Genomic DNA, 16,146 nt, shown 5'->3' on the forward strand with positions numbered 1-16,146 from the left:
AGTCTGTGGGTGAAGGAAGCCCCTCAGCAGCATCCTCCTTGATAACCTCCTAACAACACAAAACAAGAGTGTGGGTGAAAGGTGAGGGGGGCCCGAGCCGTAGGGTGATGAATGAACACGGCACTAACACGACCACAGACAACACCGAAACCTGCGCATGATTGGAGCGTCCCTCGGCGACACTTAAATTTTAAATAAACAGTTGAAGTTCTACAGCTTTTATCTTCTCACTTATAAAAATATGTTAATGGGAAATCTCTTTTTTTTTTCCATTGTTAAACTGACCATTAGGAACACCTGGTAATTTACAATGTATTTTGTTTTGGATTGGATTCAATCACACATTTGAATAATTCCCTATCCTATTTAATTTCTGCCGTTAGATTAAAATGCTCCTCCAATATATCCTTGAACTTTTATACCATGGGGCTAGCATATATATGTGTACATGTGCATATATATGCAGATACCATGTATGTATGTTTTCTTAAAAAGATATTAGAAACGAGCAGATGTAAAGGTTTAGTTTTTAAAGTTTTGGTAACAAACACTGCATTATAAGCCAGAAACTCTGGTTGTAAACAACTCAACATTTATTCACTGAGGCTGCTAGTCATTTTCCTTCCATAGACATTTACCAGAAATAAAAACAAAACACATTTTATGTTAGTAATAGCTTATGTGTCTTAACGCTATTTATTAAATAAGCTGCATTCTTTTGCTACAGAAAGGAAATAACCAAACTACTAGTGCTGTCTATGTGTCTTATTAGATTAATACTTTAGTTACCCTTTTTTATACTTACTAGGCCATTGCTTTGATCTCTGGGCAAATTCGTTTTTACTGATGGACGTGAGATGAGGTGTTGGGAGCCGCCAGGGTAATACCTTGGCGTGTAAAGGTAGGGGGCAAAGAATGGCTATGGAAAAAACACGTAACAAAAGAAGGGGATAAACAATTACAGAAATCAAAGTGTGATGAGATTTATCAAATGAAACTAACCAACAAAACACAACTCCAAATTTTGAATAATGCAAGTGACAAAACAAAAGAAAAAGTACCTTACTCACAGTCTGTCAGATATTAAACCCAAAGTTAAGACCAGTATTTAAAATTTCATATTGTTGATTTAATATAAGGTTTGTAAGCAACTGAAGTTTTGCACCTTACAATCTGACACAAGAGTCTCTTTTTAACATTTTTACGGGCTTCCATATGTCAGTTTCTAAGTGATTTACAAATATTAACTCACAATCTCTTTAAAAAAGCAGAATGGACTTTTAATAGAATGCTGTTCTTTACAAAAAAAGATGAGCTTTAAGTAAGACCAAAAAAAAAGTCTCAACGTATACAAGAACACCTAGCATGGATTCCAAGAATATTACTCCTAGAGCTTACTTTATATCCTATAGTTTAGAGTTTATCTCTTACATAAGGTGTATTTATTAATGGGGAATCCATTGTTTAGTGAGATTTGTAACTACTGCCTTTATTTGTAGCCAACTTCACATAAACAGGAGACAGCAAATTATATGGGCTAAACATAAAGATTAAAACTCATTAAGCTTCATTACACTGAAATAACATCCTCCCCTACCTTTTAACTGCTGCCATTTAAGAAAATTGTTCTGCTTTTAACTTTTAGACTGGAAACCTCAGATAACTAGAACAAATAATAACTAGATCTAAAAACATGAGAAAATTTTAAGTGTTTTTAAAATGCTAAAATGCTATTAAAGCATCACATCAGCCTAGATGGCATGGTAAATTAAAAAAATAAATAAATTTCTTGGTTTCAAAACCTCAACTGTCATCGACTGATCAATGAGCCATTTTATGTGAAACTACAGCAGGTTTTAAGACTGCTAAATAAAAAACCTGCATTTCAACACTGTTACCCCACGGTTAACTTTTGTAAATATGGACTACATTATAAAATGCTACTGATCTACCTTTTTCCCCCCTGTCTGAACGAAAGAGTAGAATAACATTATTCACAGGACCTCTGTGAATAGTGCCCCTAATTACAGTTGAGCTTGAACAACACAGGGGTTAGGAGCGCTGACCCTCCAAGTAGTCAAAAGTCTATGCATAACTTTTGACTTCCCCAAAACTTAACTACTAATAGCCTACTGGTGACCAGAACAATCAAATAACACATATTTTGCATGTTGTATGCATTATATACTGTTTTCTTATAATAAAGTAAGCTAGAGAAAAAAGTCATAAGGAAGAGAAGATACATTTACAGTACTGTGCTGTATTTATCAAAAAACAAAACAAAACAAAACACCAAAACCCTCTTGGTATAAGTGGAATCACACAGCTCAAACCCGTGTTGTTCAAGGGTCAACTGTACTTAGATGGCCAACATTTTTCAAAAACTGAAATTTTAATTTAAATTCTGGAACTCCTTCTTTGCCACATTTATTCTAAACTTCACTTTCTTCCTAGCTCACGTGAAATTTATTTAGGCATGCAGTTGCTGGCTCCTATGAATACTAGCCTCTATGTTTTTCTCAAATTAAACTAAAGAGGGAGACAACAAAAATAAGAAACTGTAACGGACCTTAGAGTATGGTTCCAGAAGGTACACAAGGAGGGTTCAATGCTCCATTTTCCAGTAGGAAATCTTAGTATTTAAGATCAGTAAGGTGGGTGTAGCTTGGGCTACTAACCTTGACAGGGTCTGTATACCACTGATACTTGTGCTTTCATCTTTTTAAGTAGAAAATTATCATATTTATACTAAGTAAACAATTATACATGACTGCCAAAACTTGAAATATAACTTTAGAAATGGGCCACCGGGCTGTTATTTGGCAATAACATCTGAATCCTACAAGCAGCATCTGCCATCATTATCTCATGCTTAAAAGCTGTAACACACATTAAATATGGGTTTACTAAACTACGGTGGAAATTCAAGTTCACCATTGTTTTTAAATGCCAATGTAATTACACAAAACATGACAAATGCAACATTTCTTTATGAACAAATAGAGAAACAGCTCCCTTCGTAGCACAGGACAGTCACTGATGACCCTGTGGAGTTCACTTTCTTATAAAAACAAAAAGCATCTCTAACATTCAGACTCCATTGAGATCTAGAACCCGTCCAAGTGAAAAATTCTTTTGATTTTTAAAAAATCATGTACTTTAAATTCCACCTTAACATTTTTCCTATTTTAAAGCTAAAGTGCCATTTCAAAACAATAATAGAATCCACAGCAGAAAACTTCTGATATTTCCCCCAAACAAGTTCTTAACATTGAGGATTCCCAGCACTCTCTTACCCTGTTGTAGAATGGATGCTGGGGTCCCGTCATCCCACTGTAATAGCTGCTGTGAGGCTGTGGAGACACGACCCCACCTCCAAACGGTCCGTTGAAGGAAGTGGAAGAAGAACAGACAGACGGAGGCTGACTGTAGCCTGACGGTGGCCTTGGAGGAGCTTCGTGTAAAGGCAGCGGGGGGTATGCAAGTCCGCCGATATTAATCTGGTCCCTCGCAGCACGAACATCTAAAAGATTAAATGATACCCCAGAAGGCAAAAGAAAACAGGACTTTAGTAATCAGTGCAACTATCACCTCCTTCTTCGGTTACCAGACAGAGACATGCTTTTTTCACTTGCCAAGAATTCCAACTGGCTTAAAGGAGACAGGAAATCTTGGCTCGGAAAACCTTGTCCATAGTCATTCCAGACAGGAAAAACCCAACTAGTTTGCATTAAAGCTTTTGTCACCATTTGAAAAGTCACCATCTGGATTCTTCTCTTCAGTTACCAGAGCAATAATTTTTTCTTTGACTTTTTAAGGTACTTGTGCTATTCTAACAATTGTTTATGATCCATTAAGTGTTACTATTAATAATTCACACCTGTCTGATATTAATAAATACAATGATCGCTAAGCTGTGGGCTTGCAAAGTATATGACGCATCCATCTCTGAACAACCACAACCAATTCCATGGCCACACAACACACCTTGACATCAGCCTTATAACTAGTACCTAAAAAAAGAATGTACAAGTAGTTTCAGGCTCTCTCTTCATAACTCCCGGAAAACTCAAAGGCAGGTCAGCAGTGCCACACCAAAGATAATGTGTCTCAATAAAGATTTTGTGTGTGTGCATGTGCACGTAGTGGTGCCTCAAGGACAAGTGAAATTATTCCAAAACTTCAACGTCACTATCCTCAATTTCCAGTCCACAAATTTAAGTTAAAATTTAGATAACCATATTTTGCCCCCTCGGATAAAGACTCCTATATTAAGCTTGGTCACAGAAAAATTACAATGGGCTGACATCTTAGTTTTTTTTTTTTTTTTTTTTTTTACATTTATTTATTTTTAGAGACAGAAACAGAGCACAAGTGGGGGAGGGGCAGAGAGAGAAGAAGACACGGAATCCGAAGCAGGCTCCAGGCTCTGAGCTGTCAGCACAGAGCCTGATGCAGGGCTCGAACTCACAAACCGTGAGATCATGCCCTGAGTCGAAGTCAGATGCCTAACCGACTGAGCCACCCAGGCACCCCATAATGGGCTGACATCTTAAAATGGTGACTATATCTCAAAATCTGACTCTAAAGCAGTTAAGTCAGGTGTGTGGGTTCTCATGAAAAATATTAGAATAAAGTGAATTTAATAAATAACATTACTTAACATTTTCTAAGAAATGTCAAGATTCTTAATCCTCAATTCCACAAATTCTCCTGTGTAGTGCTTGGTTCAGTATTTCCTGGTATCTCATGGAGCAAGAGAAACTTACATCGCTAAGTTAGGAATGGGAAACATTTTGAGGACTTCAGATAAGAAAAATTAAACTTACTACCAATACCCACCTGCAATAATTTCCCGTAGTTTGGGGTCTAGGTTTACAGTGCATGGCAAAAAGGTTTTTACGTCTCGAGCCACAAGAACTGGGGTCCTTGAAGACAAGAACACTTCAAAGTTTCTTATATCTCCATCTATTTCAAGCAGTGGCTCAACATCTTTAGTTGTTGGAATATTCTTTGATATCCTTAAACAAGAAACAAATGGAAAAGGTCTTTAATGTCACTATTAGAAAGGAAAATTCTACATGTAACTTAAAATCTATCCATAAAAATAAATAACACATTACACATCATAAAAAAATTTTAAGGAAAAAAAAAAGGACAAAAAAATTTGCAGTTACAAAATGACTAAGATAACAAGTGTGAGGTCAGAATTAGAACGCCTTTGGCCACAGGCAGGACTCGGGCTAGGGAACAGGAAAGAAAGCAGGTTTTTCAGGCTCTTCGCATGTGGATGAGGACCTTTTGGTGAAGGTTAAACGAGTTACCATTTTACACACAGCAGAGCAAGCCTCAGACAAATGAGCCAGCCTGCCCAAAGCCACGCAACTGGGCAAGAGAAGTTGACCAGCTCTCAACCCCACATTTACTATGGAATACCACCGTCCTTAGCTTGCAAAGAAAAGAAGAAGTAAATGATAATTTTTAAATAAATTACATACACTAGAAAAAAGTTAGTACAGGTTTTTCCTGTTTCAAAAAAGGTTTTATTTTCTATTCCTTTACTGCTCAGACCCAATCCTGGGCTAGTAGCCAAATATTAAAAGCCATCCGAGGGAAAGCCCAGGGAACAAAATTAGCAAACAAGAAAAGGGTGCTGGTGAGGACACAAGGACAAGGATTTTGTGTTAATGAGCCTCAGGGAGTCCCTCGCACGGACTCACGCACACCTGCACAAAACAGAAGAACCCTCTGATGGGATTACTTTTTAATAAATTAAAATGGCATTCAAACTGATCAGTGATATATTTTAAATGAAATGAAAAACCTAGGAGAATGGTTACAAAGACTCATTTGCAGAAGTGGCCAAGATTTCAGAGTTTAAGCAGTTAAAAAGGTAGTTCATCTGTTTCAGGAGTGGAACATAAAATACTAAGAAGGGAAGCTAGAAAGATTTAGATAAAAACACACAGCTGACAAGTCACATGAAACAAATTAACTGAATTTTAATGCCAGCTCTGCTTAAACTTGAATGTGAACAGTGTTCTCAATATGATGAACAATACTGCTGTTCACAAGCCAACAGTCTACTGCTGGTTTCCAGATTGAAGTCTCGATTCTAACCTTTTGAGCTCAATACGTTAAACTCTTCCACTGAAAGAGATATTTATGTAAATGATAATCTTTTGGCAATGGGCCACTAAAATCATATGTGTCTTTATTTTTCAGATATTTTTCCAAAGGTTAGTATTTAAAGAATTTAAGTAACTTCACTTTTCAATTAAGAGTGAATTTGAATTTCCAGTATTATGAATCATGTGAATTAAAGTTGCCAGCAGTTAAATGGCCCACAGAAAGCATTATAAAGCCTCAGGCATCAATGAGCTCCTAGTAAGTTTAAATGCAATTTCTTTCTATGCTACCGATCTAGCAATACTTGTTAACGCCAACGGCAATGTAAGTTAAAGGCATTCTGATTACAAATGACAGTGGTTTATAGAAAGTCCGTATTAATTCCCTGGCAGAAATTACATAAGCCATTCAAATCACTTGCATTCAAAATGAGGTCTTAAATTACATGGGGGAAAAAATTTCTATTTTAAATCAAAATATAAACAGGTTCTAAAAGCATAATTTATGAAGAAGGCATGATTTGTCACACTTTATCTAAAAGTAGCTGCCTGATAATGTCATTATTTAATCCTAGAAGGTTAAAAAGAAGACAAAATTCCTTCAAAAACTTAGAGAACACTCTTAACTGCCTCACAATTTTATTACCTTAAGACAAATTCAACCCCTACTGGGCTCAAATACATTCGATCAGTGAATGCCCATTTATTAAATAACACTCTATGCACAGAGCACTTTTGAGATTCCGGGATGGAGATGGAACACAGACAGAAAACAGCTCCTCAGCACCACCGCCAATGGGTGTGAAACAAAAGATGAAGTGAAGTCCACATGTGTGGAGAGACCACTGAAAACCCAGAACGCCTCAGGAGCTAACTACGCTCTTGTTCGGTCTTGACCCCGCTAATTCCTACTCCCCCTTTGTCTCGACCCAACTCCCCGCCTCTTCAAGCAAGTCTTTCCCAAGAGCAGACCCTCATAGCACGTTTACTTTCCTGCACACCACATATCCCAACCGGAATTTGATAATCATTAGCGGAATTATTTTGTTGATGTCTATTCCCCCTCTAGACCGTAAGTTCCTTTAAAGCTTGGAAGAGGTTCAGTTTTGTTCACTATTGTATCTCCAGAGCCTAGAGCAGAATAGTGTCACATCACTTTTGCTTAATAAATATTTGTAGAATGAATACAAAGAAAAAATACATTGTTCCCAAAGAGCTCTATTCTTCTGTAATAATTTTCACTGTAATTACACTTTCTGATATTGAAAAGAGATTTACGCTTGGGAAAGAGTAGGTTGATCCACTTAAGAGTTCATCTTCATACGTGGTGTGAAATGGGGGTCCAACTTCATTCTTTGGCACATAGAGATCTAGTCGTCCCAGCACCATTTGTGGAAGAAACCATTCTTTCCCCCATGAAATGGGCTTGGCACCCTCGTCAAAGCTCAAGCAGCCCACAGACGTATCAGTTTATTTCTAAATGTTCAATTCTATTTCATTGGTCTATCTCCCCATTCTTAGGCCAGTGCCTCATTGTTTTGATCACCGTAGGTCTGTAGTAAGTTTTGAAATTGAGAAGTGTGAGTCCTCCAACTTTCTTCTTTTTCAAGAAGAATCTTTTCAAGATTGTTTTGGCTATTTGGGATGCTTTGCAATTTCATGTGAATCTGAGAATCAGGTTTCCATTTCTGCAAAACAAGGCTATTTGGGTAGGGATTGTATTAAATCTGTAGATCACTTTGGGTAGTTCTGACATCTTAATATTCAGTCTTCCCATTGATGAACATGAGCTATATTTCCATTTAGATTTTTTTAGATCTTCTTTAATTTAGCAATTCACAGTTTTCATTGTACAAGCCTTTAACCTTGTTGGTTAAATTTATTCCTGGGGGTGGGGGGCAGGGGCGCCTGGGTGGCTCAGTTGGTTAAGTGTCCACCTCTGGCTCAGGTCATGATCTGGCGGTTCGTGAGCTCAAGCCCCGCGACGGGCTCTGTGCTGACAGCTCAGAGCCTGGAGCCTGCTTCGGATTCTGTGTCTCCCTCTCTCTCTGCCTCTCCCCTGCCCATGGTCTGTCTCTCTCTGTCTCTCAAAAATAAATAAACATTAAAAATATTTTTCTTAATTATTTCTGGGTATTTTATTCTTTTAGATGCAATAGTAAATTTAATTGCTTTCTTCTTCTTCTGCTTCTGCTTCTGCTTCTGCTTCTGCTTCTGCTTCTTCTTCAGTAGGCTCCACACCCAGTGTGGTGTCCAACACAGGGCTTGAACTCACAGACCCTGAGACCAAGACCTGAGCTGAGATCGAGTTGGATGCTTAACCAAGTGAGCCCCCAGGCACCCCTAGAACTGCTTTCTTAATTTCCTTTCAGATAGTTCACTGCAGAGGTACAGAAACACAAATGATATTGTGTTGATCTGTAGCCTGCAACTTTGTTGAACTTGTTACCTCTAGCAGCTTTCTTGTGGATTCCTTGAGATTTTCTATATACAGGATCACGTCATTTGCGATTGGAGATAGTGTTATTTCTTCCTTTCCAATTTGGATCCTTTTCCTCCTGCTTTTTGTCCAATTGCACTCACTAGATCTTCCAGTATAATAGTGAACAGTGGTAGTGAAAGTGGGTGTCTGAGTCAGCTACAGGCTGCTATACCAAAATATCATAGACTGGGTGATTTAAAAAACATTTATTTCTTACAGTTCTTGAGTATGGAAGTCTGAGATCATGGTGCCAGCAGTCAGGTTCTGATGAGAACCCTCTCCCTGGTTTGCAGCTAACTGTCTCTTCTTGTAAGGACACTAATCCCAGGACTCTACCCTCATGACCTCATCTGAGCCTATTTACCTCCCAGAGCCCCCACCTCCAATATGATCACTTGAGGAACAGGGTTTCAACATATGAACTTGGGAGAGACACATGCAGCCCACAGCAGCAGGGGTCCTTATCACGTTCTGTCTTAGTGGGGAAACTTGCAGTGTTTCGCCATGGAGAATGAGGTTGGCAGTGGGTTTTTTTTTTTTAATTTTTTTTTTTTCAACGTTTATTTATTTTTGGGACAGAGAGAGACAGAGCATGAACGGGGGAGGGGCAGAGAGAGAGGGAGACACAGAATCGGAAACAGGCTCCAGGCTCTGAGCCATCAGCCCAGAGCCCGACGCGGGGCTCGAACTCACGGACCGCGAGATCGTGACCTGGCTGAAGTCGGACGCTTAACCGACTGCGCCACCCAGGCGCCCCAGCAGTGGGTTTTTTTACAAACGCCTTTTCATGTTGAGTAAGCTCCTTTGTATTCCCAGTTTTCTATGTGTTTCTATTGTGAAAGGATGCTGGATTTTGTCAAATGCCTTTTCTGCACCTACTGAATATTCTCTTGCAATTCTTTTTATTCTTGTATGATTGGTGGTAATACCGTCACTTTCTGATTTTAGTTATTTGTGTGTTCTTTTTTCGTCAGTGTAGTAGAAGTTGTCAATTTTGTCGATCTCTTTCAAAGAAACAACTTTTGGTTTGGTCGATTCTATAGTTATTCTAATCTTTTGTTTATCTCGGCTCTAACCTTTATTTTTTCCTTCCTTCTGCTAGCTTTGAAACCTTAAAAATGTGTTCTTTTTTTCCTAGTTAATCAAGGTATAAAGTTAAGCTATGAAGGTCTTTCTTCCTCCTTAACATCGGCATTTACGGCTATACATTTCCCTCTGAGGTACTGCATCGCTTAAATTTCAATCACTCCTACGATTCCTATAAAAGTACCATGATAACAATTCCAGGAGTCACCTTTCATATCATATTGGAAAGGCCACTAGCCTAGGGCGTCTATAGCTAAAGTAACAAAAGTAGCAAAGTAACAGGAACTACAACTGCCCACAAGCACAAGGCTGTGTTGAGCCCAGTACACTCAGCGGAGCAAAGGGAAAAGGGGCGCCTGCATGCAGTGGTCAGAGCCCATTCTCAAAACAACAGTGCGGGGTCCAATGTTCTCATTAGCCCCTACTTTTCAAAGCTTACAAAAGTAATGCTGCATTTTAAAGGCATCCTATTCAGTAACCGCACTAGAAAACAACAAAGCACTTGTGTATGTGGCACGGTGAATACGTAATCATGCCAAGCCTTCAGGTTTGTTAGTTTCTGGTTTCAAGCATTTAATGTGTTTGACTTATGTGTTTAAGGACGATCCAATTAGGATTATATAATGCTAACCATGAAAGTACTTGTCTAAATTTCCAAATAAATCACTGGGAGAGCTAAACAATGTTACTCTTTTGCTTAGCAGAACAGCTTCCTCTACATTTTAAAAAGATTATTTCCCACCGAAGGCGTATATATTTTCAAGACAGTGTGTATTTCCTATCTGGTCAGAATATTAAGGCCCAAGATTACTTTTTTACACTGGAAGAAACATGCAGTAATGTAATTTAAAAAAAATTTTAGGGGCGCCTGAGTGGCTCAGTCGGCTGAGCATCCGACTTCGGCTCAGGTTGTGATCTCATAGTTCATGAGTTCGAGTCCCGCGTCGGGCTCTGTGCTGACAGCTCAGGGCCTGGATGGAGCCCGCTTCGGATTCTGTGTCTCCCTCTGTCTGCCCCTCCGCCGCTTGCACTCTGTCTCTCGCATTGTCTCAAAAATAAATAAACATTTAAAAAAAATTTTTTAAGTGCTCAATATGCGAACTCAGTAGACTATCATTAAGACCGCAATTTGCATAACTGCAGCTGGACTTCAGCTAGGACTCACATGGACAGCACAAGACACGACCTTGGTGGCAGAGATGCCACCACACCCAGGACCTCACATGACACAGCTCCCCCTTATCCAAGTTACTTCTTTACAAGTCGGTGCTGCTGGCCACGTCTTGTTCATATGTTGCGGCCATCCTTGCTTCTTTCTTTGAGCTTGAATAGCAAATGTAGTCAGAAACTGAAAAATGAACTAAGACTAGAAATAAAGGAAAATTTTATGACCATAAAAATATCCTTGGGATAAGGGCACACTTATGAGCACTGAGAGTTGTGGAATCACTAAATTGTACACCTGCGGCTAATGTAACACTGTACGTTAATTATAGTGGAATTTAAAAAATCTCCTTATCCCTTTTTTTAAAGCATTGAATTATTTTGACACAGAAGCATTTACACTCGAAAAGAAACGCAGCTTAATACTCTCCAGCGAGGATTCCATTCAATCCAGTGATGAACAGCAGTGCGTTCAACAGCCAAGGAAACAGTATAACCAACGTCTGGGGTAAAAGTCTCCCTTTGAAGCTATTGTATAAACTTACTACCTATTTACGTGTTAGATGCTTTCCATTACAGGCTGTCATTTCTGGGAATACAGACCTACACTGCACCCCGGCTGGGCTCTGAAAGGATAGAACAGGGTACTTACTGTGGCACCTACCCTTAAATCCAGACTTCACCAGCTCAGGTTAAGTCAGAATAAGGCTATAATGTTTGACAAGTAAAAGTAACGAGATGAACTATTTAAAAGGTGTAACAAAATTAACTTAAGCCACCCCTGGGTGGCTCAGTCGGTTGAGCGGTTGAGCGTCCGACTTCGGCTCAGGTCATGACCTCCTGGTTCGTGAATTCGAGCCCCGCATTGGGCTCTGTGCTGACGGCTCAGTGCCTAGTGCCTGCTTTGGATTCTGTGTCTCCCTCTGTGTCTGCCCCTCCTCCGCTCATGCTCTGTTGCTCTCTGTCTCTCTCTCTCACACTAAGATAAATATAAAAAAAAAAAAAAAAAATTAATTTACTTGAAAGGCTGGGTCACTGGGTAACTGTGTGATTTGGGCCAAGTCCTGTAACCTCTCTCAATTCCAGTTTCCTTCTTTCAGAGGCCTGAAGTAGATCTCTTCCATCTTGTGGACGGCCCTGTGGATGCTTCCCACACCCACCACGTGGGAGATGTTCTCTCTCTCAAAGTAATGAAGGAAAGCCCTGGCCTACGCCGTCCCTTCGACATCTGAGCTCCCTTGGTTTTGGTGTAAAAATGACACCGGAAGCATAACTTAACTTGGCTTTAAGGTTGCAAGTTTAGTAACTACAGGGATGAGAAAGGATCGACAAACAGGAAGGGTAAAATACAAAAGCTCAAAGAGGTATCTGCACTGGCTCATGTACATTACAGATAAGGCACCGCCTTCATTTCTGTGTGTTGTGTAAGATGCTGTGAAGAACACACATGTAAATTACGTGTGTTCTTACATGTAATCTGACAGCAAAAATATATTCGAAGGTTATAAGGAATTGAGAAGAAAATTTTTTAAAGTACTAGTATTTGTATACGAACATCTACAGCCTGCCATTCTCTGAGCCAGGTGTTTTCTCTAGTTTACCTAATTTCCATCTCCCAAACATTCCATGAGGTACCATTTCAACTTTTAACATGAGGAAACCGAGGCTCAGAGATGTGAAGCAACTGGCCTGACATCACCTCCAATGTAAGTGGCAGAGCTGGTGCCCATCCGGCCTGATTCAAAAGCCTGTGCCCCGTTCCCTGCACTGGCTCAAACTGGGGGCCACAGTCAGGGTTCAGAGTTCTTAAGTAATGATTTACATATTTTTAACTCCTTAAAATATAATAAGATAGAACACTGTTACATATTAAATTTTAATGCATTGAAGAAGACCAACATATAAGCCTCAGGTCATCCTGATTTTTTGTTTTAATTTTTTGCAGACTTTGAAATAAGGTTTTTCCTCCATTTTCAGGTGCAGATATAAATTCCTTTTTTTTTTTTTTTTAATTAATCCAGTCCAGCACTTTCCTCTTCATAAAGTTAGGCAAGCGAATGCACTACTCCACCTGATGTGCCCAAGTCAGAGCGTAATAAACAGTTCAGATATCAGTGCTAGTTTATGACATGACTCAGGTGACAGGACCTTGTCACAGAAGCAGCACCCAGCACTTCAACCAATTAGAAGAAATGTGAGCAGCTGTCACATAAGCCTGGTGACCGACCGATGAAGCCAAATTAATTGAAAACATCCTGCCACTGCAAAGCACGTTTAAAAATTGGTAACATTTGAATCTACCTAGGATTCAGAATTTTCTTGATATTATATTACCAAAACTAAGCACAGAAACAAAGAGAGGTTTATGCCAAGGTAAGCATGCAGGGATCATCCACATGTTTCAATTAAAAAAAAAAATTTTAATGTTTATTTATTTTGACAGAGAGAGAGAGAGAGAGAGAGACAGAGCATGAGCAGGGGAGGGGCAGAGAGAGAGGGAGACACAGAATCTGAAGCAGGCTCCAGGCTCCAGGCTCCGACCTGTCAGCACAGAGCCTGACGTGAGGCCCGAACTCACAGACCGCGAGATCATGACCTAAGCCAAAGTCAGACGCTCAACCAACTGAGCCACCCAGGCGCCCCTACATGTTTCAATTTTAGTATGTTCTTCAGAACAGCTCATTTTTCTAACTGAATTTATTAGGAAACATTCTAATTTGAGTCAATCAATTTATATTCATTCTGCTTTATTTACCGGGGTTGTGCATAAGATTTAATTTGCAAAAAGGTTTCCACGGGGGGGGGGGGGGGGGGGGGGGGGGGAGAAGCCTGAGAAACCACGTACTACAGCCCAATGCCTACTCAGTTGCTGCCACACAAGTGATCAGATAATACCAATTCAGATGATAAAACAACAGTTTCAAGCTAGGGTAATAACAGAAGACTTCGGTAAAGAGGTTAAGAGAGGCAAAATAATTGCAACTGACTCAATATGAAAATACTATCTATCATAAAAATGTAAAGCCCATTGTCCCATATCAAGAGTTTGTACTAAGATGTATTAAAAAAATATTCTGATAAAAGTAAATGAGATCCGATTTTCATAGCTGCTTGAAGAACACTACTAATATTGGGAGGTGCTACCAAACAGTAAGAGATGTTCCTATTATTGTTTCCTTTTGGAATTCTTAAAGATTCTTCCATTAACCATCTAGAGGAAGCAAATGTTTTGAAATAAAACTCTGAAAAGGAGGTATACAGAATGAAGGTTCTGAAATCAAAGCTTGTCTATGAATATGCCTCAGATTAAAACAAAACCTTTAGGGGCGCCTGGGTGGCTCAGTCGGTTAAGTGGCTGACTTCGGCTCAGATCATGATCTCGCCGTCCGTGAGTCCGAGCCCCATGTCAGGCTCTGTGCTGACAGCTCAGAGCCTGGAGCCTGTTTCAGATTCTGTGTCTCCCTCTCTCTGACCCTCCCCTGTTCATACTCTGTCTCTTCCTGTCTCAAAAATAAATAAAACGGGGGCGCCTGGGTGGCACAGTCGGTTAAGCGTCCGACTTCAGCCAGGTCACGATCTCGCGGTCCGGGAGTTCGAGCCCGCGTCGGGCTCTGGGCTGATGGCTCAGAGCCTGGAGCCTGTTTCCGATTCTGTGTCTCCCTCTCTCTCTGCCCCTCCCCCGTTCATGCTCTGTCTCTCTCTGTCCCAAAAATAAATAAACGTTGAAAAAAAAAATTTTTTTTTTAATTAAAAAATAAAGAAAACGTTAAAAAAAATTTTTTTTTAAAAAACAAAACCTTTATTAGATAAGCTATCTTAAAGCTTTAATGTTTAATAAGAATAGAACCTAAGTTCTACAATGTTTAGAATTTAATACTTTTAATGTAATACAAATCTTTATAAAGACCAATTTTATTTATTTATATCTTTCAAATACTCCCCTTTTTTCATACCCACCCTTTTCACAAAAGCTCATTTAAAAGAATTTGAGGAGGAAAAGGTAGTACTAAACTTAATAAAGACTATGCCATAAAATCAGCTAACCACTCATTTGCCTGTGATCAAGAGTCTCAGTACTTACGAACGTCCTGTGAAGCCATTTTTAAAAAACAGGCATGGAAATTAAACTTTAAAGTGTCAGATATTCATATTTAAACTTAAGTGCTTTCCTTGTTTTCCTGCTCTGGAAAGGGAAGAGCAAAATGAAGTAGGACTTATTTCTTGGCTGAACATGCTAATAATGTCTCTAGTGAAATACTCCCCCCTTGTGGACTTCCCGGATATTGCTACCAGGAGCTGCTGGCGGCAGAGCTCTACAGCGGCCACTCCCTTTACCTGTTTCGGTTACCCGGCACTTTTGTTGTTTATTCTCCTATTTCAAAGAGTCTTAAAAATATTTTGACTTGAAGTTCTAAAATCATAAACGTCTGTTGAAAAAAATAACTTCATATAGATGATAGACAGACAAATAGTCTGGTGGCAAATGTGAATCCTTCAGTAATCAGACTTGGGTTTTTTAAAATGTAAATGTGCATAATACTCGTACCATATTATAATATAAATTATGTTAATATAATTATTACCTGCATAAGTAATATTTTTGCTTTACATATCAAAACCTATACATGAGAGAAGTTGAGTTTTTTATTTCAGATTTCAAACATCCTTAGTTAATATACTTTTTTCATGTTGGAGCTAGAAATGCACAACTTTGGAACATTTAAAATTCTTTCTTTGTTCTTTTTATTTTTATTTTATTTCCATAAAATTACTGAACATGGCATCATGAGTTTAAATGAGAAAATATTTTTAAAATCAATTTTATCCTATTTAAAGCAAATGAAAAGCTACTGAAAAGCTACCTAAAAAAATTATAGCCACCTAATGCATATAAAATGATATAAAGGCTTAAAAAACAGAGGTACCATCTGTTTAAGTGTCAAATATCACAACTGATTTTTTAAGCATTCCCCACAGAACCTATTGCAGTTACTAGACACAATTAGAACTGAATAAAGCATTTATTTGGGGTTTTACATAAGTTGGTAAGAGTCCGCATTTTTTTAATAGAGCAGAAATTCAATCCTCTGGAAAATTTCCTATCTGCCCGTTGATACATAATAATATTCCCATTGATATATAATAAATAATTCTAAATACTCATTTGAAAATGAATAAAATATATCTGGAAATAAAAATAAAATTAGTATAGTTCTGTATTTGTAATTCTCTCAGATCTGCTGCCTTGCTATGTAGTTACAGATCATCTCCTGGCTTCCAGAAATA

The 16,146-nt window shown here is 38.8% G+C and overlaps 1 protein-coding gene across 8 annotated transcripts in view; it reads right to left on the reverse strand.

The window, feature by feature from the left end:
- KIDINS220 (kinase D interacting substrate 220) overlaps nt 1-16,146 on the reverse strand; it is a 97,907-nt gene that overhangs the window by 19,997 nt on the left and 61,764 nt on the right. For 6 of the 8 annotated variants that reach the window (XM_047845124.1, XM_047845121.1, XM_047845127.1 and 3 more), the window contains 3 exons: nt 4,843-5,021; nt 3,297-3,523; nt 806-919 (listed from right to left, as the gene is read on the reverse strand). In XM_047845124.1, coding sequence (XP_047701080.1) covers nt 806-919; nt 3,297-3,523; nt 4,843-5,021 — 520 coding nt within the window. The remainder of the gene's footprint in view (nt 1-805; nt 920-3,296; nt 3,524-4,842; nt 5,022-16,146) is intronic. The other 2 variants (XM_047845126.1, XM_047845125.1) reach the window with 1 other exon arrangement.

Source organism: Prionailurus viverrinus, unplaced genomic scaffold (genome assembly GCF_022837055.1).
Source record: "Prionailurus viverrinus isolate Anna unplaced genomic scaffold, UM_Priviv_1.0 scaffold_33, whole genome shotgun sequence".
Taxonomy (NCBI): Eukaryota; Metazoa; Chordata; class Mammalia; order Carnivora; family Felidae; genus Prionailurus; species Prionailurus viverrinus.